The 27292-nt window shown below is 34.1% G+C and overlaps 2 protein-coding genes across 3 annotated transcripts in view; one reads left to right on the forward strand and one right to left on the reverse strand.

The window, feature by feature from the left end:
* Positions 1-27292, reverse strand: part of LOC145684260 (short-chain dehydrogenase/reductase family 16C member 6-like) — a 206170-nt gene that overhangs the window by 176982 nt on the left and 1896 nt on the right. The gene's annotated exons all lie outside the window — the stretch shown is intronic.
* On the forward strand, positions 5248-6990 carry LOC145684261 (uncharacterized protein F54H12.2-like). The gene is made up of 2 exons (XM_081756388.1): positions 5248-6201; positions 6873-6990. Exon 1 carries the CDS (start codon positions 5342-5344, stop codon positions 6197-6199), a length of 858 nt encoding a protein of 285 aa, XP_081612514.1. The 5' UTR covers positions 5248-5341; the 3' UTR covers positions 6200-6201; positions 6873-6990.

Below are 27292 nucleotides of genomic sequence, written 5' to 3' on the forward strand. Positions count from 1 at the left end.
GTCAGCATTATTAATGAACCCAAGGAATTATATGAAAAATTAACATCTCATGATATAGATGTTCATCAAATATTCCCAGTAAATGATGACATGTTATATGTATATTGGCAATACACCGATGACGTTCCTGTTTCACTACCAACAGTAAATGTTGTCATAGCCGCATACACAACAGCACAAGCAAGATTAGAATTGTACAAATATTTAGATCAGCTACAAGAAAGAGTATTATATTTTGATACTGATTCCGTCATTTATACGCAAAAACCTGGTGAAAGTACAATTCCAACTGGTGACTTTTTAGGCGATTTAACAAATGAAGTCCTCGAATATGGTAAAGAAGCCTATATTTCAGAATATGTATCGGCGGGCCCGAAGAATTACAGCTTACGTATTTTTGATCCCAGCACGAAGAAGGAGTTTCAAGTATGCAAGATACGAGGCTTTTCATTAAACTATGAATCTTCAAAACACCTAAATTTTGATGTAATGAAGAAAATGATAGTAGATAATGAAGAGGATGCAGAAGAAGAGGAAGAATCTCGTCCCACGGAAGTAAAAATTACCAATGAGAAAAAAATTTGCCGCAGGAAAGACCATACTATCGTCAGCATGCCCGAAACAAAAATTTATAAGATAAATTATATTAAACGACGTAGAATACCAAATTCATATGATACTCTTCCATATGGCTACACTACTTCCAACAAAAGAAGAAGAGAAATGTAATAAGGCCCTTTATAAATATACGTATGAAGAAAGAATGATCATATTCTTTAACATGGACACGACGTGGAAACATCCCTTTTCATGTATTGTTGCCGGACCAAGTGGATGTGGAAAAACTTCCTTTGTAATACGTTTCCTGTCCAATTTACCACGTATGGTTAATACATCGTTTCGTCATATTTATTGGTACTATGCAGAATGGCAAAATGCATACAGAGAAATTTCGACAAAAGTACAATTTATTGAAGGATTACCTCGAACAAAAGACTTTTTACCTGAAACTGGACCACATCTTATTATTATTGATGATCAAATGTGTGAAGTGAACCGCAATATAGTTGATTTCTTTACAAAGGGTTCTCATCATAGAAATCTTAGTGTACTATTTATTACACAAAACATATTTCATCAGGGAAAAGGAAGCAGAGATATGAGTTTGAATTGTTCTTATCTCGTATTATTTAAAAATCCAAGAGATAAATCACAAATTAAACATTTGAGTTATCAATTAACTCCTGAGAATCCAAAATTTCTTCAAGAAAGTTTCAACGACGCAACAAAGTTACCATATGGATATTTCTTTATTGATTTAAAACAGGATACGCCAGATGAACTTCGTTTTCAAACAAATATTTTTCCTGATGATATTTATCATTACGTTTATGTTCCATCGAAATAGAAGAAGAAGATGTGTTTATAATGTTTGTTTTAAACTGTGTTTCTTCATTCTGACAATATGTCTCCAAGAGTAAAACACGGAGATCTTCTTCGTACGCTGAGCAAAGCAAATCCTAAATTACGTAAAGCTATACTGGCCAATGCAGACTCTTCAGTGATTCGAAGTATTTGTGAATGTTGTTATAATGTGTTAAAAGGGAATGTACCTCTTACAAAGACACAGAAAGCAAGATTAAAGCGATACAAGAGGACGCTTCGATATCTTGTGAAGAAAGGAAACTCCATCCAAAAGAAGAAGAAGCATTTATTAGTACAGCAGCAGGGTGGATTCCTACCGGCATTATTAGCTCCTATTTTAACTGGTGCATTATCAAGTTTACTATTCCGTTAGTACAATGGAAGACGCAAAGAAGATGATTTTAGTTCCACCTGAAGTTCTGAATCGTATACAAGCACCAACATCATCATCATCATCAGCCCTGGAGAAACGTGAATCTAATTTGGATCAAGAAATGCAAGAGATTTTACAGTTATCATCGCTTAGTGATGAAGAAAAGTGGAATCAGTATAACAATATTCTTCAAAAATATTTACATTTAATACGAAAACAAGAAGAACCTGTGACACTTTCAATTACGTCAACTAAATCAGAGAAGCCTGAAGTAGAAGAAGAAATATTATTATCTATACCCAAAATGTTTCGTAAAAGAGCTGAATTACTACTACATAGAATGAAACATGATGATAATATCACGTGGGATAATAAAGGAACTGTTTACATCAGAGGTGATAAACTAGAAGGATCTCACATTGTAGATTTAATTTCTGATGTGTCGCGACCCCGGAAACACACAAATCCACCGGGATGGGAGAAATTTTGTAATTATTTATCTTCTAATAACACACCTCAAGAACTTATTGGAAATCCAAAACGTTTGTCATATATTTTACGACGAACTAAAGCATCACCAACAGCATCATCGTCAAGGGAAAAAATACCTCTGAAATCGTTTGCAGAAGACGACGAAGAAGAAGAAGAAGAAGAAGAAGAAGAAAAGGAAAAAGTAATATCTCCTATAAGGAAAAGGAAACGTGCCTGTAAACGTCCAGTATGGTCAAGGTGGAAACCGTAAACAAACAGTTAAGCAAGATTTACTACAACCCTTCACATCCTGCCTCGTTTTCAACTGTTAAAAAATTGTGGATAGCTACAAAGAAGAAAATTCCTATACATTGTATAAGAAGATGGTTACTGCAACAAACAACATATACGTTACACAAACCTGTACGTCGTCGTTTTAAAAGAGATTTCTATGTAGTGAATAACATTGATGATGAGTGGGAAAGTGATATTAATGATCTTCAATCTCTTCATAAATTTAATGATGGATATCGTTATATTCTGACAGTGATAGATGTATTCAGTCGATATGCATGGGCTGTGCCATTAAAATCTAAAAGTACAAATGATGTCTTAAAAGCATTGCAAATTGTGTTCAAAGACAGAAAACCAATTACATTTCGAACAGATAAAGGAAGTGAGTTTACTAATAAAACAATACAGAAGTACTTAGTGCACAACAAAATAAAACATATTACAACTAAAAATCCTGATATAAAAGCTAGTATTGTAGAACGTTTTAACAGAACTTTAAAAGAAAAAATGTGGAAGTATTTTACAAAGTATCAAACGTATAATTATTTAAATGTATTACCTCTTCTTGTGAAATCATACAATGAAGGTTATCATTCAAGCATAAAGATGTCACCTGCAAATGTTTCTCAAAATAACCTATTACAAGTATGGCATAATCAATATGATAATAAAATAAAGAAGAAGAAGAAGAAGAATCCAAATTTCTTAAAACATCTTAAGATTGGTGATACAGTACGAATTAGTAAAACTAAACGTACATTTGATAAAGGATATATGCAAAATTGGAATTGGGAAATATTTAAAGTGAAGAAGATAATACCAAGAGATCCACCTGTTTATGAAATTGAAGATTTAAACAAGGAACCACTGGATGGATTATTTTACAGAGAGGAATTACAACCTGTGACGTTATCAAAGACATTTTACATAGATAAAATCATACGTACAAGAAGAAAAGGCAGCAGAAAAGAATATCTTGTTCATTGGAAAGGATATCCTTCTTCTTTCGATTCCTGGATACCTGCATCATCCGTAAAGAAGATCGAGAAGTACAATGGAACCTGATGGAGATTTTTACGTTACGCTTCCCAGTAATAGTTCTATGGAATATTTTCCTGACAACACCTTAACATCATACACTACGAAACTTCATCAAAGAATTGAATTCCATGAAAAGTGGGAAGTGGCTATTGTTGAAATTCATTATCCTCATTCAATATTAAATATTAATGACGAAAATAATAAAATTTTTTACAAACCTGCAAAAAGTGATGAATGGAAATTTATAACTATTCCTGTACGTTATTACACTGACATATCAGAATTGATAAAGATAATAAATACGTACAACAGATTCACAAATTTACATATTTCTTATACTCGTGAGAGTAATACCTGTTTTATACGACGTCTTCATAAAGACATAGATGTAGACGTTGCATTATCACCAAGTGTTAGTGCGATGTTGGGGTTTGATCCAAGCGTTGATTTAAAGGATATGCAACAAGGTCAAAGCATTCCAAATTTACGTTTAGGACTTCCATCTACAATGTATGTGTATTGTGATATAATTCAATCTGTATTTGTTGGAGATACAGTAGCACCATTATTACGTATCATAAATATGAATCCTGTGAATCATACATTTGGAAGTAGTGTTATAGAAATTTTTAATCCTCCACATTATGTGCCTATAGAGAAGATGCATTTTGAACACATCAAAATAGATATAAGAGATAGTACAGGCTCTCCACTGGCATTCACTTTCGGAACTGTATGCGTTAAACTACATTTTCGACCAGTGCGTCAACATCGACAAATATGAATAATCCATATTTACAATATTATCAAAAACAAGCTCTTTCTGGAACTGGAAACGTTTATGTTGGCTCCCCTTATCAAGTTGGACATGGTATTGGAAGTTTCCTTGGAGGATTATTTCGTTCTGTCATGCCACTAGTAAAACAAGGAGCTAAAACAGTAGGAAAGGAATTATTAAAATCTGGAGCAAACGTTATTACTGATGTCATCATCGACAATCAACCTATTAACGAATCCTTTCATCAACGAATGGGTGAAGCGAGATCCGTCTTGCAAGACAAAGCAAAAAATAAACTGAAATCTATGCTAGGATCTGGATATCAACGAAGGAAAAGAAGAATTACACATCATTCCATCTTTAACCCTTCACCATTACACATCATCAAGCGCAAGAAGAAGAAGAAGGAGAAGGGCAAGAGGAAACGTACACAGAAAACAAAGAAAAATCAGTCTTATAAGAAGAGGAAGTTATCACACGATATCTTTGATTAAATCATCACCATTATGGCTTTCTTACATCATCAATCCTGCGAGTGTGTAAAAAGTGAACTAGATATTTTTTCTACAAAACCAACGCAAACCAGTATATTGGATAATCATGTTGTTACATACAAACCAATCAGTTCACTAGCTGATAATGCTCCTATAGAGTTTGTCATCCCAGGAACAAGTGATGAATACATAGATCTACCACATACTCTTCTTTACATCGAAGCTCAAATCGTTAAGCCTGATGGATCAGCATTTGGTGAAAGTGATAAAGCTGTGGCTCCTATTAATGACTTTTTAAATTCTATGTTCAGTGAAGTGGAAGTGTATTTAAATAACAAACTGATTTCATTTCCATCTCATAATCATCCATATCGATCATACATTGAAAAACTGTTAAATTATGATGATTCTGCTAAAAATACTCATCTTCAATGTGCATTCTGGTTTCAAGATACTGCTGGACATATGGATGCAACATCTAGTGGTAATAAAGGATTTCAACAACGTTATGAATTAACAAAAAAAAGTGCAAAATTCGACATGCTTGGACATCTTCATTGTGATATTTTTAATCAAGATAAATTTTTAATCCAAGGAGTAGAATTACGTCTCAAGTTAATTCCTGCAAAGCCAAACTTTTGTCTCATCGCTAGTGATGCGTCTGTTGAGGCTAAAGTGAATATTTTAGACGCTGCTTTACATATTAAAAAGATTAATGTTAGTCCTACAATAAAACTAGCACATAACAAGCTTCTACAATCAACAACAGCCAAATATCCTCTCACAAGAGTGCAAATGAAGTCGTTCGTCATTCCAAAGGATCTTCAATCAAAAACAATAGATAATTTATTTATGGGAGTATTACCAACTCGAGTGATTGTGGCGTTTACACAAAATGATGCCTATACAGGAACAATAACTTCAAATCCATTTCATTTCAAACATTTTGACATCAATTTCTTCTCTCTATACATTGATGGAAAACCTGAACCTTCAAAACCATTACAACCAATTTTCGAAAACAACCTCTATGTTTCCTCATATCATACCTTATTCTGTGGATCAGGCATTCACTTTTCCAATCATGGCAACAATATTCCTCGCCTTGACTTTCCTCAAGGATACACTATCTTTGTTTTCGACATTACTCAAGATGGAGAAGCCAGCGCTGTGCAGCATTGGAATCTTATACGTCATGGGTGTGTTCGTCTGGAAGTTCATTTTACGAAGCCTCTACCAGCACCTATCTCCTGCATTGTGTATGGAGAATTCCAATCTCTCTTAGAAGTGGATCATCAGAGGAACATCATCATGGATTTTTAAAGGTACGTTATTTAAATATCATATCATATATGTACATGTCTGCATTTTTATACATGATGTCCTCTACACTAGATTTATTGAATGCTTTGCAAACAAATTCTTTATTTCACAATCATTTCGTTGGCGTATATGCAGCCAATGAATTACCAGCACATGTTCCACTACCTGCAGCTATCATCATAAATACAGATCCCTCGAACAAACTTGGCACACACTGGATTTCCGTATATATTCATACTGATGGCCGTGCCCACTACTTCGATACATTTGGATTTCCTCCATATGTAATGCATCATATTCAATTTCTACGTAGAAATTCCACTTCTTATACATTTAATAATAAACAAATTCAAAGTGTGAAATCATCCCTATGTGGACATTATTCATATCTTTTCCTATGCTTCAAAGCTAAAGGAAAGTCCTTAAATGAATTTCATTACACTTTCTCATCAACTCCAGAAAAAAATGATCGTCGTTTGCTGTATTTACTTTTACAGGTAATCATGTCTTCATTCTTCTTCTTCGTTTGTTTTGATTGCTTTTCTTTTCATATTATTGCAGGTAGCCATTTCTTCTTCTTCTTTATTATAATGTGTTTGTATGTATTATTATTTGTTCATGATTATAGATAAAATAAATTTTAAGTTTGTTTTTCAATTTTTTTTCATTTCAGAGAGTAAAAGATCGTCATCGTGTGTATGGACATCATCTTCAATGTTCAGATTGACTTGTATCTACGTTTCATCATCAACATCAACAGCAGTAGTATCATCAGTGAACAGTATATGGCATTTGTGAAGTTATCAACACATGGACAATGGAAACAAAATCTAACGTTCTTTTTAAAATGTACTATACTTACCGTCGTTTTAATTGTGTAAATAGTTTCATCAGCAATAAACAATTTGTATTATTTTTTCTCTTTGAAAACAAATGTTTTATTTCTTATTTTCTCCGTTTCCTAATAAATAAATATGTTTTATCATCAGTTATGTAATTAAATACACATATCATAAAACATATTTTTAAGTCATTGAATTAAAGAATTTCATAGTGATTTAAAAAAAGATTCTAAAACTGATTTTTAATTCAATGATGTAATCATATAACTACATAATAATAATAATGAATTCAAATACTTAATCAGTTATTCTTTCGTAAATTAAATCAAGTATGTGAATTCAATATTATTATTATTATTATGATAGGACTTTTGTTTTTTAAAATTTTAATATTAATTATTTTAATTCCTTTTTTTAAAATTAAAAAAAGTCCTATCATACTTAAGACAAAGTTGTATAATAATAATAATTTCAAATACTAATTTCTATTTTAACATTCATTTCAAGAATTTGATTTCATTATGATTATTATTATTATTATTATTATACGTATCACTTATAATATACGATGAAAAAAAATATGTTAGGATTTTTTTCTTATAAAAAAAACTTTAAAATCCTAACATATTGAGGTGTATGAAACGAACACAAAACACACACACACAAATAAAACATTTCACTTTCCACTATATATATTTTTATTACATTTAATATTACGTTCTTTAGCATACATGAAAAAAAACAAATCAATTTCTCCTTCTTTATGAAGAGTCGTTCACTTCATTGATACCCTCCGAAGGTTGAGTTTCGGTTTCCCCCCACCATGGCTGTGTCGATACACTATCAAATAAATCAGCCATAATTGAATCTATGAGTTTTTGTTTGCAAAATACTTTTATTTCCAATTTTAATCGTTCACCATCAATGTTCACATCACTGTTCTTATCAAGAGAGACACTTGGAAAACTAATGTTCATACCATTAATAATACTCTGTTCATCTACACAGGTATGGATTCCGGCAAGTCCTCTGCATGTAAGACACTGTAATTGTACATGATTACGAATAGTATCTGTACACAAGTCAAAATATTCACGTAGCACAACACTACAAACTTTACTGTTTTTCACAGCATGTTCAATACACGGTAATATTTCCAAGAAATAAAGCCAATCACTTGAAGATAAGTACACAGTGTTTCGAGGAGCATGAAGTGTTCCTTTCTTCTCTAACATCACTAATTTTTCACCCATTAGTTTTCGTACCACCAGTTCGTTTTTTCGACCAAGAGATTTTATAAATGTAATTTCCACTTGAGAATTTAAATAGTCCGTAACAAATGGGGTTAAATGTACAAGTTTCTCCCACTCTGCCAAATTTAACTCCACTCCAAACACAAGTCCTTTGCCAACACGAATCACTGGTTCAAATGTATCACTATCCAGTCCAATGCAAATTAATTTGGTTTTCATTGAATTAAGTCCATATTCAACATTTAACAAGTACTCTTTCTTGGTATCCATAGTTGACGCACAAGCACTCAAAGACATGTTACTCCAGTCGCTGGTCAGTACAGAATAACGACACTATGCATACAGATGACTGCGCATGCATGAAGAGGAGGGGGGAAGAGGAAAATTCATGTTTCATCTTGTTTGTACATGTCACCATACACTTACGATGAGTAAACCAGTTCAGTAAATTCAAGATCGTGCATGTTACGTCCAGATACATTAATCTTCATTCCTTTATATATTAAACAGACATTTCCACTTTGTAAATACGTTAATAATGCACCATTATCTGCTTCCAATTTTTCAGTACAACGTCCAGGTAAAATCACTTTTTCACCTCCTTCAAATGTCACACAGGCCTTCCTACCATATACCGTTGTAATTATCTCACAGTTTACAATACGAAATGGTACTCCAATCTCCAAATCTCGCATTTTTGTAAAGGGTACCATTGATGGCTTATTAAGTTTATCTAATAAACTCATTGACGATGACATCTTTAAAATTTTTGACGTTTCTTCCTTTGCAACAGCTGCTAACAGAATGATCTACACAAGCACATACGTTCCGCTTACGCTCTTCGCAGGAGGGGTGAGGGGTTTGGGGATTCAAATTATTAACCAATAAACGACAAGAACACGAAAAAGGCATGTTTTATCTCGTTTTTTACATCTGGTAGGCGTCCAAGACTATGAGCATAGCAACAGCAAACCAACATTTTCCCACGGGCTTCTGTGGTAACCATAAAAGGGTATGTACATAGCAACTAAAGAGGAGTAGGGGGTAACGGGGGTTCAAATAAACCAAAATTTTCCCACGCGCTTCTGTACTACCCGTAAAAGGCTATGAACATAGCAACTAAAGGCTTGTCGAAACTTGCCTACCAATTCCAGGAAATGATATCGATTTCTAGGAAAACAAGATAATTTTTTGCTGACTCGGCCGTCTATAGGAGGGGACATCTACTCACGTTCACGAACTGTGATTTCGTTACCTCTATGGAGGAACTGATCTTCGTCGATACCGCTCAGATGATCCGGTGTTCATACAATCAGTTTACATTGGAGATTTGGTTGTTTATGATTTTAACAAAAGTATTCTACAGGTCGCCTATATGTTTCCGACCAGAAATACTCGCTCAAGTATGGACGAGTTTGAGTATGGAGTGGGTACAACTTATACAACAAAAAACAATATTCAGAGATGTATTTTAACATTTACTCTACATTTCTAAGTTCATCTGTTTTTTTTTAAATATTATATATAGACTTTTGAAATCGGGTTAATTTTTTGGTACACCCTGTATCCACATCCTGGGGAAGCAAGCAAACTTTGTTGGGGCGGGCTCCCTTGGATCCTGGATCGGAGTTCAAGAAGCAGGCGTGAAATATGTATGGTTTAGAAAAAGGCATGGCAGGTAAACAAGCTTGGGTACCTCTGAGTTAGACTGACAGAAACGGAGTGTACTGGGAGTAATCCGAGGGTAGTGCCAGAAGTAAACTGGAAGGAATGAAAAGATATCTCCGCCAATATCCTGGAAACGGAATTATATGGTCTAACTTGCTGGATTTCCAACAGCGAGAGTAGCACGGAAACTTTATCCTAGAGAATTATTACTCCCCTCGAATTCCCATTAATCTGAAATGTTTAAATGAAAAACCACACCAAATCAAAACATACATCACAGAAGCACACGACATGTATGTGTGTGTGTGGGTATGTGTGTAATAATACCCTAAGGACCCTTGAATTCCAATTTATTTGAAATGTTTAAACGGAAAATCATATTGTTTGAAAAGATACAGCAGGGAAACACCCTCGTCGGTATGTTTCTTTAATGTATCTTTTGAAACAGTATGGTTTTCCGTTTATACATTTCAAATAAATGGGAATTCAAGGGGAATAAATTCCTAGGGTACCCTGAGAAAAAAGGCCTAGGATTTCCGTGTGGATACATCGTATTTACGCGGGTTCGCTCCTTATGTAATGTAATTTCATGTATAAAAGTGGGAACACCATGCCAAGTCTGGAGTTCGGCGTCGAACTAGACTCGCTGTGATTGGATAATTTTATTCACATGATTGATTTCGTGTTAAGAACTATTAGGGTAGGGAGTAAGGTAGGGAGTCACAGATTTAGAAAGAACCAAGAGGGGACACTCGTAGGAAGGTAGTAACATTATATACCTAAGTTACTACCGTCGGAATGGGTATGGCGTTAATTCTAGATTTGAAATGGTGGTCCCACAATACAAAATTTTCGCTGGACGGTGGTGTAGATCGTACTACTGATGAAACATTACTTAATGCGGTGACGCGCGTAACCTGGTAAAAACAGCATTTACATGCCGACTAGATTATGCATTTTTCTCCATGTATTATTACATTCTCGCTAAGGTATTTCTTTGATGTATCTTTTGATATGGTATGATTTTCTGTTCAAGTATTTCAAATAAATGAGAATTCGATAGGGATAAAAGAAAATTCCCTACGGTATTATGACCCCGTCGTCGGAGTGTTTCCTTGATGTATATTTTGAAACAGTACGGTTTTATCATCAAATTATTCAAATTAATGGGAATTCGAGTGGGGGTGAACTTTCCCCGTTACACAGACGTAGCTAAAAGCCCATTAACCAAGGGCGTCCATCAGGGGGGCAAGGTGGTGCGCCGCCCCCCTAAGAGGAAATTGTACTTGGGAATATCGAAAACCCAATAGAATTTTTACATTAGTTACAGCAAAATTTGAAACTATATTTGAAACGTCGCTTATACTTGCCCCCCCCCCTTTGGAAACCACAACATGGGCGCCCTTGCTGGCAACCGACATTGGAAGGCTGCTACCTTTTTAACTGGTTCTTGTCGATGTATAGTAATCTTTGGTATGTATAGCGAGAAAAGGAGCAATATATAAAAAATAAAATTTACAAAAAAAAAAAAAAAACTTGTACTGCGTGTATTAATGTGGCAAAAGGAAACATTGTAAAAAGTGCATAAATCCTGAACAAAACAAGCAGCCATGCAGTTAGTTATAGCCTGTAGAAGGACATTCACTTCACATTGTAACACAAACATAATTCCAAGATCAGACAAAGGTGGGGAAAAATGGTATATAATCAACTCCGCGAGAACACAAAATACCGTTCAACTTGAGTTGGTTGCTATCTCGCCCATTTACCATGCATCAAACGCGTCACTTCACTTTCAATCAACCATTGTTCCTTTGAATTAAAACTTTTCAGTAAACAAAAAAAGGTAATAAAATCGAACCTAAGAAACAAAGATTTTTTTTTTTCAATTTTAAACTATAGATAACCAGAACTTGCTTATACTATCATCTACATTCATTGCTACTATGGTAACGCCAACAATGTTAATTCGTTCAGTGTTTTATAAAATGTCCGTGTTTCAATTGTTTTTTTCCTTTTTAATTGGATGGAACTGCAATCATTTTGAATAATCAATTAACAAAACACAGCACGGTATTATACTTTTCCTTGTCATGTATTACAGTTTCATGTGTGACTGACTACTTGGTTTACAAATAAGCAAATTGTTTCAACCATCTTCTAAATGGGTGGTCAATATTCTTGATACCTGGGCATTATAGGCAAAATTATCCACTCGAGACCAATGTTGATTAAAGAAGAAGATAAGCACGAAAAGTGTATTACATTATATTATTTATTTATTATAGCAGCATGTTACGCACACTTCCTTTCGCATTTATCATTCGACATTGTCTATTACGGAATAATTATACTTTTTCCGGACCGCAAACCGTTAAAAGAAAACCATTACGAATGCAGAGAGAGTACTTTTTCTTCATTTTGGTTATTGTGTACATATCTATAGTATCCTATTATAGGGTTGCCAGTGATGCCAATTTAGCCTTTTTTTTTTTGGCTAAATCTAGCCTATTTGAAGAGGCATTTAGCCATGCAAATATACGAAATGCTTATAGCCTTAAATATAGCTTATTTTATGAAATTCTTTTGCCATTTTTAGCTTTCTTATTAGCCCTTAAATTAATTCTAAAAATACTTTTTTCTTTGAAAATAAAGTGTAATTTTTAAAAACTTAGCCTATTTGTCATTATATATCTTTTCTTTTTCCTCCCTAATTTGCGCCCTTCTTTGTTCGGCGCCCGGGACCGTCTCCTCGCTCGCTCCCCTCACGGCATGACACTGAGTGTTTTAGGTATTACAGTAAACAATTGTGTGATAACCTAAAAAAAGTGACTTTTACCAAAGAAATTTCAAAATATTTATTCTTTGTTTGCACACCGTATCTTTGATAAGTCGTCATTTTAAGATTTGTCCGTATTTTCGATCAAAAAATTATGGCAACCCTATTCAAGAAGCACTTCTGATATTATAATTTGTTTTCGTGAACTCGAATTGCCACTGTGCCATCTTACCCACTCGGGACGGTAAGAGATTGCCAAAATATTACTTTTTTTTGTTTGTTTGTTTTTCACAACTACAATTTAAGTGATAACAAAGATGTTTTGTATTTCCTTATAGCTTAATGTCTAAAGTTTGATGTAATCAATTTTGAAGTCTAAATAAATATAAATTCATTATTTTTTCATTGCAATAAAATGTGAGACAGTACATTTCACTTCACTATTTGTTTGGCTCTACAAAATTCTCAATTTACTTGTCTTGAATGGTCAGACAAAGGTGTGCAGCCTGAGTTTGGAATTTGTGCTAAAGCATTATATATGTATCGTAGTTTTGTATTTACATCTTCGAACACGATGCCATAAACAGCGAACACGTGATGTTTGTAAAGTGTTTGCATGCACTATGGATAAAAGTGCCTACGTGACTGGTTTTCTCGCATGCGTAGATAGATAATTATTGCAAGTCGAAAAAGAAAGAAAGAAAAAAAAAAACATCCAGAACATATGTTTCTTAAAAAAAAAAGAGCCCAAACGTGAATAGACACGTTGGTATTTGCAAGAAAAAAATCACCTCTGACAATTAAAAAAACGAAACCATTACTTAAAAACAAAAAAAGAGTAAAAAAAATTCGCCTCAAAGGCTAAAAAACAAGTTATTGAAGATTTTTGCCAAGTAGCAACAATTATTTGACAATTATGCCTTTCATATTTAAAAGTATTTTTCTTTAAAAGGAAAAAATAAGTACACTACTCATTATATATCACTATATGTGCAAAACATAGTCCATGGATATCTCTGCAACCTTGGAACACTTTTCGGAACAGCCTCCTTGTTTTTTTCTTTATTGTGTATCGTGAATGATTATGCTAAGGGGCAACGTTTATGGAAGCAAATAAGAAGTCCTGCGGTGTTGCCATATCTTTTCTATCTAGTTAAAACAGAGAACAAACGGTCCCTCGTCATTCGTCATTTGTCCCTCTAACGACTTTTTTATTGCCTGTTTCCAGTAGTTTACCGGTAGTTTTCAGTAGGCAACACCGAGCACTATGATTAGTCAGTGACGTAACTAAAGACTTGAGGGCCCTCCCGCAGACAGCTCGGAGTGAGCCCCTTCTCTACTTCCCACTTCACGATTTGGGGGCCCCTAATGGCTTAGAGTCCCCTGCATTGCGGGATCTGCGGGGCCCTTATTTACGCCCCTGTGATTAGTAGTGACGCCCACGAGAGAAGAAGTTGATTTTGAAACTCATGACAGGACTAGAAACATCACAAGTTTCTCTAAGTCTCGTGAGAAACACTAGTTTACCAAGTCCTAGTTCTGAAACACTGTTTTTGATGCTTCACAACATACACACACTATAAATCGATAAGGTGATTGTACGAACATAATAAAGACCATTTATCAACGTTCCAAGATACGCAACTCATTATACAATATACTTCAAAAACAAAATCGAGACAAAACGAGAAAATATTCTTCGAAAATGGAGACGAAAAGGGAGTTCTACAAAATTTTCGTCTCGTATCGTGAATAACACTGCTGATCACACCACAACTGCAGATATATAAAACATGTTGGAGAGTCACAACATAAACTATTGTGATTCCTGAATTTCTGTAGTTACTTTGAGTAAATATTTTTGTTATTTCTGATTTATGCTGTAATATTTTCTGAGAGAGTGACTTATGCACTAACAGAAAGTAGGCTACGTCATTGTAGTTAAGATATACCACATTGACTTGATCCCTAGTCTCCCTTATTGGGTCAACGCGTGGGTGTGTGAGGGTGTGAGCTTTAGTTTGCATTTTTGCCACGGCTCAAGACATTTTGGCAGCACAATAACTAATGCTGAACGCTATAATGGCTGTTACTAGCGTAGTCAAGACGAAATGAAACAAGACGAAAAATAAGATTTTCGCATCTCGTCTCGTCTCAATTGCTCGTAGCATTCGTGACAATGCTTGCAATGTATGTCAGTAGTGCTTGCAAGTGATTGTTATGCTCTGTTGTTAAAAACCGTTTACCTGCCGAATTAAGAAGAAAGTAAATATCTAACAAAAGCTTTCTTGTGTTCTTTTAAATTGAAGTTACGTAATTTAGAGTTTTTGTAAGGATATGAGGAGGAGGAGGATGATTTTAGATTTCTGGGCTCTCGTCATCTAAGGCCATTTAGCCTGTCATGTTTTGAGGGATGACGTCCCTCGGCAAGCACACTATCCGGAGAAAGGGAAGGAATGAAGCGGTCTGGGACCTATAAGTTAGGTACCACCTCGGCATTTGCCTGGTGTGAATGAAAAAACAAAACAGGAAAACCTCATTTAGGGTGGCTGGCCTGAGAAAGCGTTCTTACACCTTTTCGACCGAGTGCCCCCACCGAGAATCGAATCTGTGACCGCTCGCACTGAAGGCGAGAGCGTTAGCGACTACGCTACGTTTTGTAAGGATATATTTCCTCTTCCAATTTAGAAAAAATATTTCACTACAATATTCGTCACAAAAAAAGAGAAGTTACTCTCATTTACCTTGAGGTTTCTCAATGATTCTAGAGATGGAGCTAGAAAGTAAACACTGGAGGGCCACTCAGCCCCCAGACTATGATAAGTATATCGTGAGTTTACTATAAACTTTCAAAAATATATAAATAATCGCTTAAAAATTATTTTTGTTCCTCAAAAACTGGGGGCGAGGCCCCCGCGTTAGATTCGTCACTGAATGATTCTCACTGCATAGTTTTAAAATCAGTAGAGAACAAAAAGGTATTTACCCTTACCTGCAAAGAAAATGTATGTTCCACGTAAACTTTCGATTTAAAGAAAACACCATTTTGGTGGATTATGAGTTTTATGTTTCTGAGGCTTTACAGTCATTTGCAATGTTTGGGATAAACTTTAGAATTGGTCGCAAATAAGATATGAATTACCATCCTATCCCGATAAGAGTACCCAAACCGGCTTTTAGAGTACATAAGTCTTGCCCATCAGAGTTTTTTTTTTTTGGGGGGGGGGGGGGCATTTTCCATTGAAAATAGCACAATCTAATTTTATATACCTTAATTATGCTTTTAAGAAATCTAAATTGAATTATATTTCGTCTACAAAAACAAGTTATCTTGTCTTGCTTTTGTAACAACCAACTCCAGCCTTCTCTACTACTTTCGTTTTCTTTTGAGAGGAGGAAAATGGTAAATATTTGAGGAGGGTTGCACTTAAGCACTTGGACGGGTAGCCACCCTTGTACACCGTCCGAAAATTTGGTAGAAACAAACAAACTAACTAAAAATCAACTTTTATGAAACATAGCGAAATTGGTAAGAATTGCCATAACCAAAGAAACATTCAACAAGAAAAGATCTCTCTTAACTAGTAACCTTAATATTGGACTAAGGAAGAACTTGATCAAGTGCTATATAAGGAGTATTGGACTGTATGGTTCAGAGACTTGGACATTACGAAAGTTAGAGAACAAATGTTTAGAGCTTCGATGTGGTATTGGATAAAGATGGACAAGATAAAATGGACAGAGAGGAACGGTAACAAACAAAGGTGTTATAAAACGGATAGGAGAGAAGGGTAGGGATGCGCACGAGACAAGATTTGTGGCTGTCTCGACTCAAAAATGTGCTGTAAAAGTAATGTCTCGACTCGAAAAATATATATTTTTCTATTAGAAGAGCCGTGTCTCGAGTCGAATTTTGTCGAATTTTGTCTGTCTCGACTCGTTTCGTGCGCACCCCTAGAGAAGAGGACGATTTTAGCCTTTCGTAGGAAGGCCAATTGGATTGGACACATCTTGGGAAGAAATTGTCTTCTTCATAACGCCATAGAAGGAAAGATGGAAGGAAAGTGAGGAATAGGAAGAAGAAGAACACAAGTGATCGATGATTTGAAAAACAAGCAAATATTGGGAGTTAAACGAGGAAGCTGAAAATTGAGAAACGTGCAAGAAACATTTCCAAACCCAAATCTCAGGGGAAAAAGAACTTTAGTCCCAAGACCTGCCAAAAAGCAAAATACTCAATAATAGTGAAATTTGTAGGCCTAATGCATAAAGAGATGAAAATCTGCCTTAAAAAAAAAAAAATAAGGATTTTGCTCTTTACTATAATGCATAGTATATGTCAGTACTGTTATGTAATCAATATAGAAATTCAGAATTTGTTAGCACAAAGGACAAAGTGTTGTCTGCACCAATTGCATGGTTCTAACTTTACATATGGTTGGTTATAAAAGTACAAATATTTCACTCCCTTCACATACAAACACACACGAAAAAAGAAGCACTACTTTCGGACCAACCTGAAATACGTACACTTGGACTGTCCACTTTTGAGAACCGGTTTTCGTACGCAAAAGGTTACACAGGTGATATTTTTTTTTACGTTGACACTCCTTTATGTAAGTCTCTTGTTGTAGTTCTCAAAAATTCTTATGGACATATGTTACAAAAAAATAAATAATAATAATGATAATAATAAAACAAAATAGTATGGCACATAATACATATAAATTTCTGAACATGTTGTGTATCATAAACTCATATTGCCTTTTGTTCTAATGCGATTTTTTTTTTTTTTTTTTTTGGTTAAAAAAATAAGTTACATGTCCCTCGTATTGTGCGCTGTGCTTTTCATGTCAGCAATTTGAATCAGGCATAAGTGCCTTCGTTTCTGTTACGCTTCAGTTATGTACTTTTACTTTCATTTCTATACCTGCGAAGAAAGAATTCATGGACGACATGTTAATTGTAAAAATCTAGGACTGGTTGTTTGGCTTTTTTAAGAAAAGGTAATTGTCCAATTACAACGAGACTGGAAAAAAAAAATTGGCAAAATTACATGTATGTAATAGTTTCCTTTAAATGAAATTCCTAATCAAAGATTAGGGAGTTTATGATATCCAAGGTATAGTAACAGAAATTCATTGAAAAAAAAAATGCTTCAACATAGCCTGTCAATTCCAGAGTTTCGTCAATTTGCAGCTAATTATAAGAACTGGAAACCATAAGTAGTTCAATTGAATCAAGATTTTTTTTAATCCCAAAAAAAATGTTTTCAAATTGGAGTTCTCCCCTTTCATGCATCCAGGATTTCAATTATAAATTCGCACAAAGTAACATTTTACCGAGGTTGCCTCGCTTACTGTCTACATTTTTTGATGTTTATTTTCCTTTCGGATCGAAAGATCCAATATATTTCAATCAAAGAATTTCTTGTACGCCTTATCTCTGGAGAAATACATACATTGCACCAAACCCAAACTATAACTTAGCTCAGTATGATGTGCTCATTCCGTAAAAAAATACGAAAACTCGATTTAGGGGCCGTTCAAAAATTTTGTGCCCCCTGATGCAGGATCCAATATATTTCAATCAAAGAATTTATTGTACGCCTTATATCTGGACAACTACATACAGTGTAGCTAAACCCAAACTATCACTTAACTCAGTATGATGTGCTTATTCCGTAGTAAATAAGTAAACTCGATTTAGGGGCCGTTAAAAAATGTTGTGGCCCCTGATCCAAAAATGAATCAAAAGATGCAACGTATTTCAATCAAAATGATTTTTGTACGCCTTATATCTGGAGAACTACATATAGTGTAACAAAACCCAAACTATCACTTAACTCAGTATGACATTTTTTAAAAAAATGAGAAAACTCGACTTAGGGGCGTTCAAACTATCCCTTAACTCAGTATGATGTGCTTATTCTATAGAAAATATAAAAACTCGATTTAGGGGCCGTTCAAAAATTTTGTGGCTCCTGATCCAAAAAAAATCAAAAGATCAAACATATTTCAATCATTTTTTGTACGCCTTATATCTGGAGGACTACATATAGTGTAACAAAACCCAAACTATCACTTAACTCAGTATGACATTTTTTAAAAAAATGAGAAAACTCGACTTAGGGGCGTTCAAACTATCCCTTAACTCAGTATGATGTGCTTATTCTATAGAAAATATAAAAACTCGATTTAGGGGCCGTTCAAAAATTTTGTGGCTCCTGATCCAAAAAAAATCAAAAGATCAAACATATTTCAATCATTTTTTGTACGCCTTATATCTGGAGGACTACATATAGTGTAACAAAACCCAAACTATCACTTAACTCAGTATGACATTTTTTTAAAAAATGAGAAAACTCGACTTGGGGGCGTTCAAACTATCCCTTAACTCAGTATGATGTGCTTATTCTATAGAAAATACGAAAACTCGATTTAGGGGCCGTTCAAAAATTTTGTGGCTCCTGATCCAAAAAGAATCAAAAGATCCAACATATTTCAATCATTTTTTGTACGCCTTATATCTGGAGGACTACATATAGTGTAACAAAACCCAAACTATCACTTAACTCAGTATCACATTAAAAAAATGCGAAAACTCGACTTAGGAGCGTTCAAAAATTCTGGGGCCCATGATCCAAAAATTCATCAAAAGATCCAATATATTCCAATAAAAAATTTTCCTGTACGCCTTATATCTCGAGAACTACATACACTGTAGCCAAACTCAAAACTATCTCTTAACTCAGTATGATGTGCTTATTCCATAGAAAATACGAAAACTCAATTTAAGGGCCGTTCAAAAATTTTGTGATCTCTGATCCAAAAACTAATTCTTGGTCAAGATCGTAATCTTTTGATGTATTCTTTTGGATCATTCCGAAAATTCTTGTTAGGTTACTTGGCAAAATTCAGAAAAATGGGAATTAATTTTAGCGAAAAGACTTTTACTTATGATATTTTATATCTCCAGGCATGAAATATCTTCATTTTTTTCTGTCTCAGTACTCTTCTTCATAACCTTACGTGACCCAATTTCTACTCTAGTATTAAAATACTGTATGCTAATGTTTTGCTAGCAGCACTTTAAAAAAAAAAAAATATATATATATATATAACTATAAACGTAGAATCATAAATTCAGAAGGTACTCATTAGTTCACACTCAAGATCAAGCACAGTCATTTTATTAGTAATATACTGATGTTGCAATGAACTTATTTAAGGTAATTTTAACATTTTATTATCAGATTCTTTCCTGAGCAGAAATTCTTGACACATTATGTACATGTGACTCGAAAAGTGCTTTTATTTTTCTTGAAGATCTGGCTTCACTTTCACACAGCCTGACTCACAAAACCTGTTTATGATGAAGCATATTTTTGTTGTTCTTTTTTTTATTATTTGTGACGTCATTTATTATTATTATTATTATTTTCCCTAAGTCTTCTGTTCACTGTACACTATAAGGTAAAAATCGTGCATAATTAAAAGTTTTAATTGTTTAATTTAATTTAATTAATTTATTTTTGAAATGTGCCCACCACTTAACTCGCGCTTACATAAGTACTATTTGTTAATGCTGGAACTCGAATTTATACATCGTTACGATCCTTGCCCTAATAAACAGTAAAAAGCACGCTTATGTTCGGCATAATCAATACCCATTTTCAAACAATTAAGTTGAAATAATACATTTTGCATTGGCAACCTTTAGAAGACGAACGGCTCAGAGTCTGAGTCAGCAGTTTAAACCTCCATCACTCCGCTCTTAAGAGTATTCATCCCGGCGAAATTAAAATACCGCTAATTTTACAATAATTATGTGATATCTTCAAATAGATAAAAGATAATTGAAATATGGAACAAGAGCGCCCTAGACAATATTATTTTGCGTGAGGTACCGTTATCACAAGTCACCTAGTGGCTTTCCTTTTTTAGATGTTTACAAACGCGAAAATAAATGCCGATTTTCAAAATGGTTCGAATTCGAAAGCAGATAAGTGAGTCGTGATAACGGTTTCTCATGTAAAATATTATTGTCTAGGGTGCTCTTGTTCCACATTTCGATTATCTTTTATCTATTTGAAGTTATCCAAATAGATAACTTGGAGCTGGAGCACGTATCACCATCGGACTGAATAAAGTCTTCGCTCCCATCGCTGGCATTGGAAATGCAGCATTTTTAAAGCTGCGGACGACAAGATCCTCTGGAATTGAATTCCATGCTTCAATAATCCATTCGCACAAAAGGCGAAGCGCAGGTTTCTTAATTCGGCCAGTTGGCGTAGTTTCATGTACTGCAATCGCCATCCATTCAGTGTACAGTCCCCGCAAGTGGTTCTTGAAAGGCCAGTTGATGCAAAGAGGAAAGATGAGCTGCAACTTGTCATTTTATATTAAAACTTTTCTACTCTTGTAAAATTAACTTACAGTATTCCAGTATTATGTTAATAAAAACTCCCCGTGATTTTAAATGCTTGCTGGCTCAGTCAATTCTACATTTCCTCGTGTATGCTGCACACCCTGTTTTTTGACTTCGTTTTTGTAGAGAAAAGGTGCGCGGCATACACGGATAAATACGGTATTTTGCTTCAAAATGACACCAAAAGCATGTCTGTAAGCTAAATAAATAAATCAATATGAATTTTCAAAGTTGTAAAGTTCTTTTTGAAACACCATATATATATATATATATATATATATATATATATATATATATATATATATAATGCGATAGGATTGAATAACGTCATAATTTTAGCCACTAAACCGTTGAATGCTTCACAAATATGAAATTGAATCAAATAGGTTTCTTTCTTTTATGATACTTTTAGTGATTGCAAAAGGGTTTTATCTGGCGAAAGGCTCTTAGCTGAGTGACGTGTAGACACCATATCTGCTCCGGCCCCGCTATTTCTGACTTCAAAGGCCGAAGTTCTCTATCGCACACTTGAAGTACCTACTCAGTTACATCATAATGGTAGACCAATTTAGAAAATGTTGTGATCCCACCACATCGATACAAATCCGGAACCTCGTATACGAAAGGTATAGGCGTTAAACACTCATTAACTTTCTTACGACTACACAATAGAAATATTTGCTATTTTTTTTGTTCCAGAACAATAAAGTTTGTATGAAATCCGATCATTATTTTAGAAACTGTGCAGGAAGATTAAATACATTGAAATACTCGTGGCAATGATGGTCTCAAGGTCACCTCGATAAAATTCTAGGTGATAGGTTATATTACTGTTGTCAGAGGTACCAGACAGTTAAATTTGGTTCTTTTCTCAGACAGTTCGCCCCCGAATCCCAACTAACAGCACAATTCCAAAAAAAATTGTATTTATAGCCAAGAACTTATTAATTTAATACTCAAGGAAGTAAGTACTTATGGTGGCTTTCTAATAGTGTGGAATTATTTCAGACAAAATTCTTGAGAGCTTATTCGTATATTTCCTGCAGCTTATGATTCTAATTTCACGCACCGTCTAGATCCACGTTTTAATAACGTACCACACTGAAAATATAATTATTAATAATAACACTATGTATATGTGTAAAATGTACGTGTGTTTGTTTTGCTTTTAATATCTAAAAAAAAGCCCTGCCCCTCTTCCTGGAACACGGAAAAAAATCATGGCGACCTTCCTGGAACTACTTGCTGATTTTACCACTGCTTCAATATCTTCTTTTAGGATGTCTTGAGTACCAAACGGATAATTAACTCACTAAAGTAAGATGATTTTTTAAAATTTCATTTATTTATGAATATTGAAACCCATTTTGTTTTATATTGTGTCTAGACAAGGTAAATCGCAAGTCACTTCTCTTACACGTTAATATGATTAAAAGATGATAATATACATTTAAATGAATCTTCTTTGTGATATATATGTGAGACTTCTTTCATTCTATATGTAAAAAACGAAGCTTGATATGTATTTCATATGTTATATATATATATATATATATATATATATATATATATATATATATATATATATATATATATATATATGAGAGAGAGAGAGAGAGTAATATACCATGTGCTTGTGTTATTTACAGTATATAAATTACATATATTTTCCAATTAAATCTTATTTCAAAGAAAACGCATAGAATACGCAACATTAGGCAAAAGCAATAGGCAATAAAGCAATTATTTAGGCAGTGAGGGGCGAAATAGGCAAAATAGGGAAAATAAAGTTGGCTTAAATCGAAACTATAATCCCCGATATAAACTTTAAAACGTTATTTTTGATCATATCTTTAGCATTAAAGAATATGCATTTTGCTTAACATCCGGTCTCTAGTTATAAGAAAAAAAATACATTGCAATGCCGTGTAACTTCTATTAATAGACAAACGATTCTTATGGTTCTAGGGATGGGCAAAACCGGTTTTTATAAAAACCGAAAACCGGTTTCTATAAAAACCGAAATCCGAAAAACCGACATTTCGGTTTTCTCCAAAACCGGTTCGGTTTTTCACCGAAACCGGTTTCGGTTTTCTTCAAAACCGGTTCGGTTTTTCACCGAAACCGGTTTCGGTTTTCTCCAAAACCGGTTCGGTTTTCACCGAAACTGGTTTCGGTGAAAACTTTTCGAAAACACGTAAGACTATTTCTGTGGAAATGGATTCGGTTTCCGGAGAACAACGAAACACCATTCTGGTCAGAAATAGAACAAATTTTGAAAAAAAAAACGAAATCGGTTTTGAAGAAAATCGAAACCGGATCTGGTGAAAAACCGAAACGGTTTTGGAGAAAACCGATAACCGGTTTCGGAGAAAACCGAACCGGTTTTGAAGAAAACCGAAACCGGTTTTTTGAAAATTTTCAAAAACCGGTTTCGGTTTTCCTGAAAACCGAAAACCAAAAAACCGGTTTTTGTGCCCATAGACCTATATATTATAATTTTGTTGTAATTTTTTTCCTATTAATATACTGTATACTCGTGTACAAGTGTTTCGCGCGCAATATTTCTGTTTTGATCATTTGTGGACGTTAATGAAAGGAAAATCTACATAAAATGAAATAAAACTGATCGAAATACAGTCACGAAGCTTTTGTTTTGTGTAAATGCCGTGTGAATGTAATAACTAAACCCATTTTTCTTTTCTGGTTTGGTTAAAGTATTTCTATGATAATGACAAACATTCATAGTCTTGAATTTACGTACTGTAATATTTGTTTTATAATAATTATATATTTTATTCCATAAATAATAAATAAATAAATAAATACATCAAGGGTTTTGTAATGTAGAGTATTCATTTACCTCTAAGAAATCGGGCTGGCTACGGGACTGTTTCTTAACATTAAAACAGATAAGCAAAATATATATAATGATTTTATGAGTTGAAATATAAGAAACATCGAGATAAAACGCGTTATTTCATTTTCTGTAAGTATTCAAATCTTTTAATAGACTCATAAGAGATTACTGTTGCCTAAGAAACTAGAAGTAAGTTTTCAAATTCGAGACGAGACGAAAATCGAGACGAGATTATAAATTCCACGTATCCCATGCGTAATACAGGATCTAAGTTTTAGATCTTAAAAATTATTAAATGACCCAAAGTAGAAAAAAAAAACTATAAAGTGATACAACTGATTGTACACTCATGTCCAAAATAATTGACGCATGTCTATAAATATGTTGTTGTAGGAATATAATTTGATAACGAATTCGCCCGATATTTCTTATAATGTTAGTATGTTCATAATCGACAAGGACATGTATGTAGCAAATTTCATGTCAAAAGAGCAGTAAATAAGAACAATAAAACGAAAACAAAATTTTCTTGTCCATTTATCAACATTTTGTTTTAGTCATTCTAATTTTCATATTTATAATTCTTTTCCGATGAAATTTAGCACAAATATACATTTCCCGATTATACACACAGTATCAGTATTAAAAGTACCCTGCAAAATCATTGTCAAATTATATTATTACAAGATGACAAGTTATAGATATGCGACAATCATTTTGGACATGAGTGTACAAAGACAATCAAGAGCATTTGTAAACGTTTAAAGATACGCAGGTCATTACAAAATGTACTCCAATAATTCCGTATGAATGTTGTTATATCACACTCTTTGTGAACGTCTCGTGGCGTGGAGGGATTCCGATAACTTTTAGATGGAATTAAGAAAGAAATCGGGGCACACACACACAAATAAATATATATACAGGGTGGTAGGTAACTCCACCGACAAACTTTGGGAGGAGATTCCTTATACGAAATGAAAGAAAAAAGTTCTAATAAACATGGGCAGAAAAACGTGTCCTTTCAAAGTTATGATCCATTGAAAATTTGAGAAGTCACTTTTCAAAACTCTTACTTAGAAACTATAGGACCTATCCCAAGCGGTTTAAGGAATTACACAGGAACTAGTATGTTCTCTATCTAAATATCCATGTTTTACCATCTTCCGTTATCGGTGAAAGGAACTGTGAAAAGGAAGTTGAAGATCGTTCGTTTCGCTGGTAGCGGTGAATTCTGAAATATGGCTATTTAGATAGAGCGTACCAGTTCCTGTGTAATTCCTTAAACTGCTAGGGATAGGCCCTATAGTTTCTAAGCCAGGATGCTTTGAAACGTGATACTTCGAATTTTCGTTAGTTCATAACTCTGAAAGGAGACGTTTTTCGACCCATGTTTATTAGAACTTTTTTCTCTCATTTCGTATAAGGAACCGCCTCCCAAAGTTTGTCGGCAGAGTTACCTACCACCCTGTATATATACACATGAGTTTGCACAATGAGACGAGAAGAAAAATATCTTTCTTTTTCGTCTCGTCTCGTAAGCAACAGTATTAGCGGTCTTTCTCTACTTAGGAGGGAAAGTGTTACTTTTAATACGTTTTCTGAATATTCTTTTTCTTACATTTTTATTGCTTTATTTATTTTTCATCTATTATTTTGTTTACTCAAAGGAGCACGGCGTTTCCACAGCTGTCACGGACGCTACGCCACTGTTATCTACTCTTAGGAACTCTAGGTTTCGGATCTAGGGTTCGATACTCAATACAGGAATACTGATCTATTTTGTTTTAAATAGATATCTCAAGACCGATAATGAAAAAAAAATTTTTCAACATTAGGTAAACATATTTAGGACATCTAGATTTTCAGAATAATAAAAAAAAAAACGGGCCAATCTATGAAATTTCATGCTGAAAACCGGGATATCCGATGAAAATTTATAGTATAGTCATAATTATGCATTCGCTTTCCCGCCGAAATTTTGGAATTAATTAAATCGTCATAGGTCAACACTCACCAAAAGTAAATGACAGAGAGCAGATTGTTACCAGGGCATACTATATTATACTATATGAGCAACACGTGCATTTGCACGAGGTGCCAAGTTTCGAGGGGCGCCAAAATTTGTCATAACTATAATATTTAACATAAATATTTCTTGTTGGAAACAGACTTCATTGTGATGGTAGTTAAATTTACTACGCCGACCTTCTATTTGAATACTACATTCATAAATCATGTTTAGGTCGCATTAGTTTAAGGTCGCACGCATGGACAGTGCTAAAGCAAATGGTCAATCAAATCTCAATATGAATTGTTTGATTGTTGTGAAATACAAAGAACTTCAATTCTCAAACAATAGCGAACACCTGTTCCATTTAGTTCGTTATCATAGTTTTATATGAAAAACTAGTCTTGTCTTTGTCACAAACAAGTTCCTTATCATTGAAGATGGAAACAAGTTATGTTTTAAAATTTTTTAATAGATGTAGAAGGAAAATCAAGAAATAAAGATAAAACAACTAGTTGCACTAAAATTGCAAACTGATATATTGAGATTGAAGCTCGATATTGAATCCTATATTCTTCTGCAGGTCTGTTTGCTTTGTCACTAACATAATAGATTATTAATTAGAGGAAAAAACACACAACGAGATTATACTTGTAGTGTTTAGGACTTTCTGAGTGCGAGTGCATTTTCAATCCTATTCGTTGTTCGTGGTGGGGTAGCATACTTAAAATCGTGGCTTTTAAGATATGTTCTTTCTGGAAAAAGGGGACGGTGGCTCGGGGCGGCAAACTGCCTAGGGCTGGCCCTGCTTCTTCCTATTAGTTGATGACTTTAAAAAGCGGGAATTTTTAATAAATATCTCAAGAATGATGTTAGCTTACGTTTTGGAGAAAACCCTGGACATTTTCAGACTTATAGACAATTTGGGGAAGACATACGATAGTAAATCCGAGGCTGTAACGGCTAAAATTGGAACGTCTGGGAACCCCAGAGATATAGCAAGCGATAAATCTCATTAATCTGATCAAAACGATAAAAGTAAGCGTAAATCCTCATGAGTAGTTTACGAGAATATCGACAAAAGTTAATGTCATACGATATAACCTCACAACCTATTAACATGAAGACAAATAGGGGAATATGCACTAATAAAGCTTTTCCTTGTTGACAGAAGGCAGTACAATTAATGAGATATCGCTTCAAAAATTGTTTAATTCTATTTTTTTTTCTTTTACTATAATATTGACTGA

This window comes from Thermobia domestica, chromosome 4 (genome assembly GCF_964235325.1).
Source record: "Thermobia domestica chromosome 4, izTheDome1.hap1.1, whole genome shotgun sequence".
NCBI classification, from domain to species: domain Eukaryota; kingdom Metazoa; phylum Arthropoda; class Insecta; order Zygentoma; family Lepismatidae; genus Thermobia; species Thermobia domestica.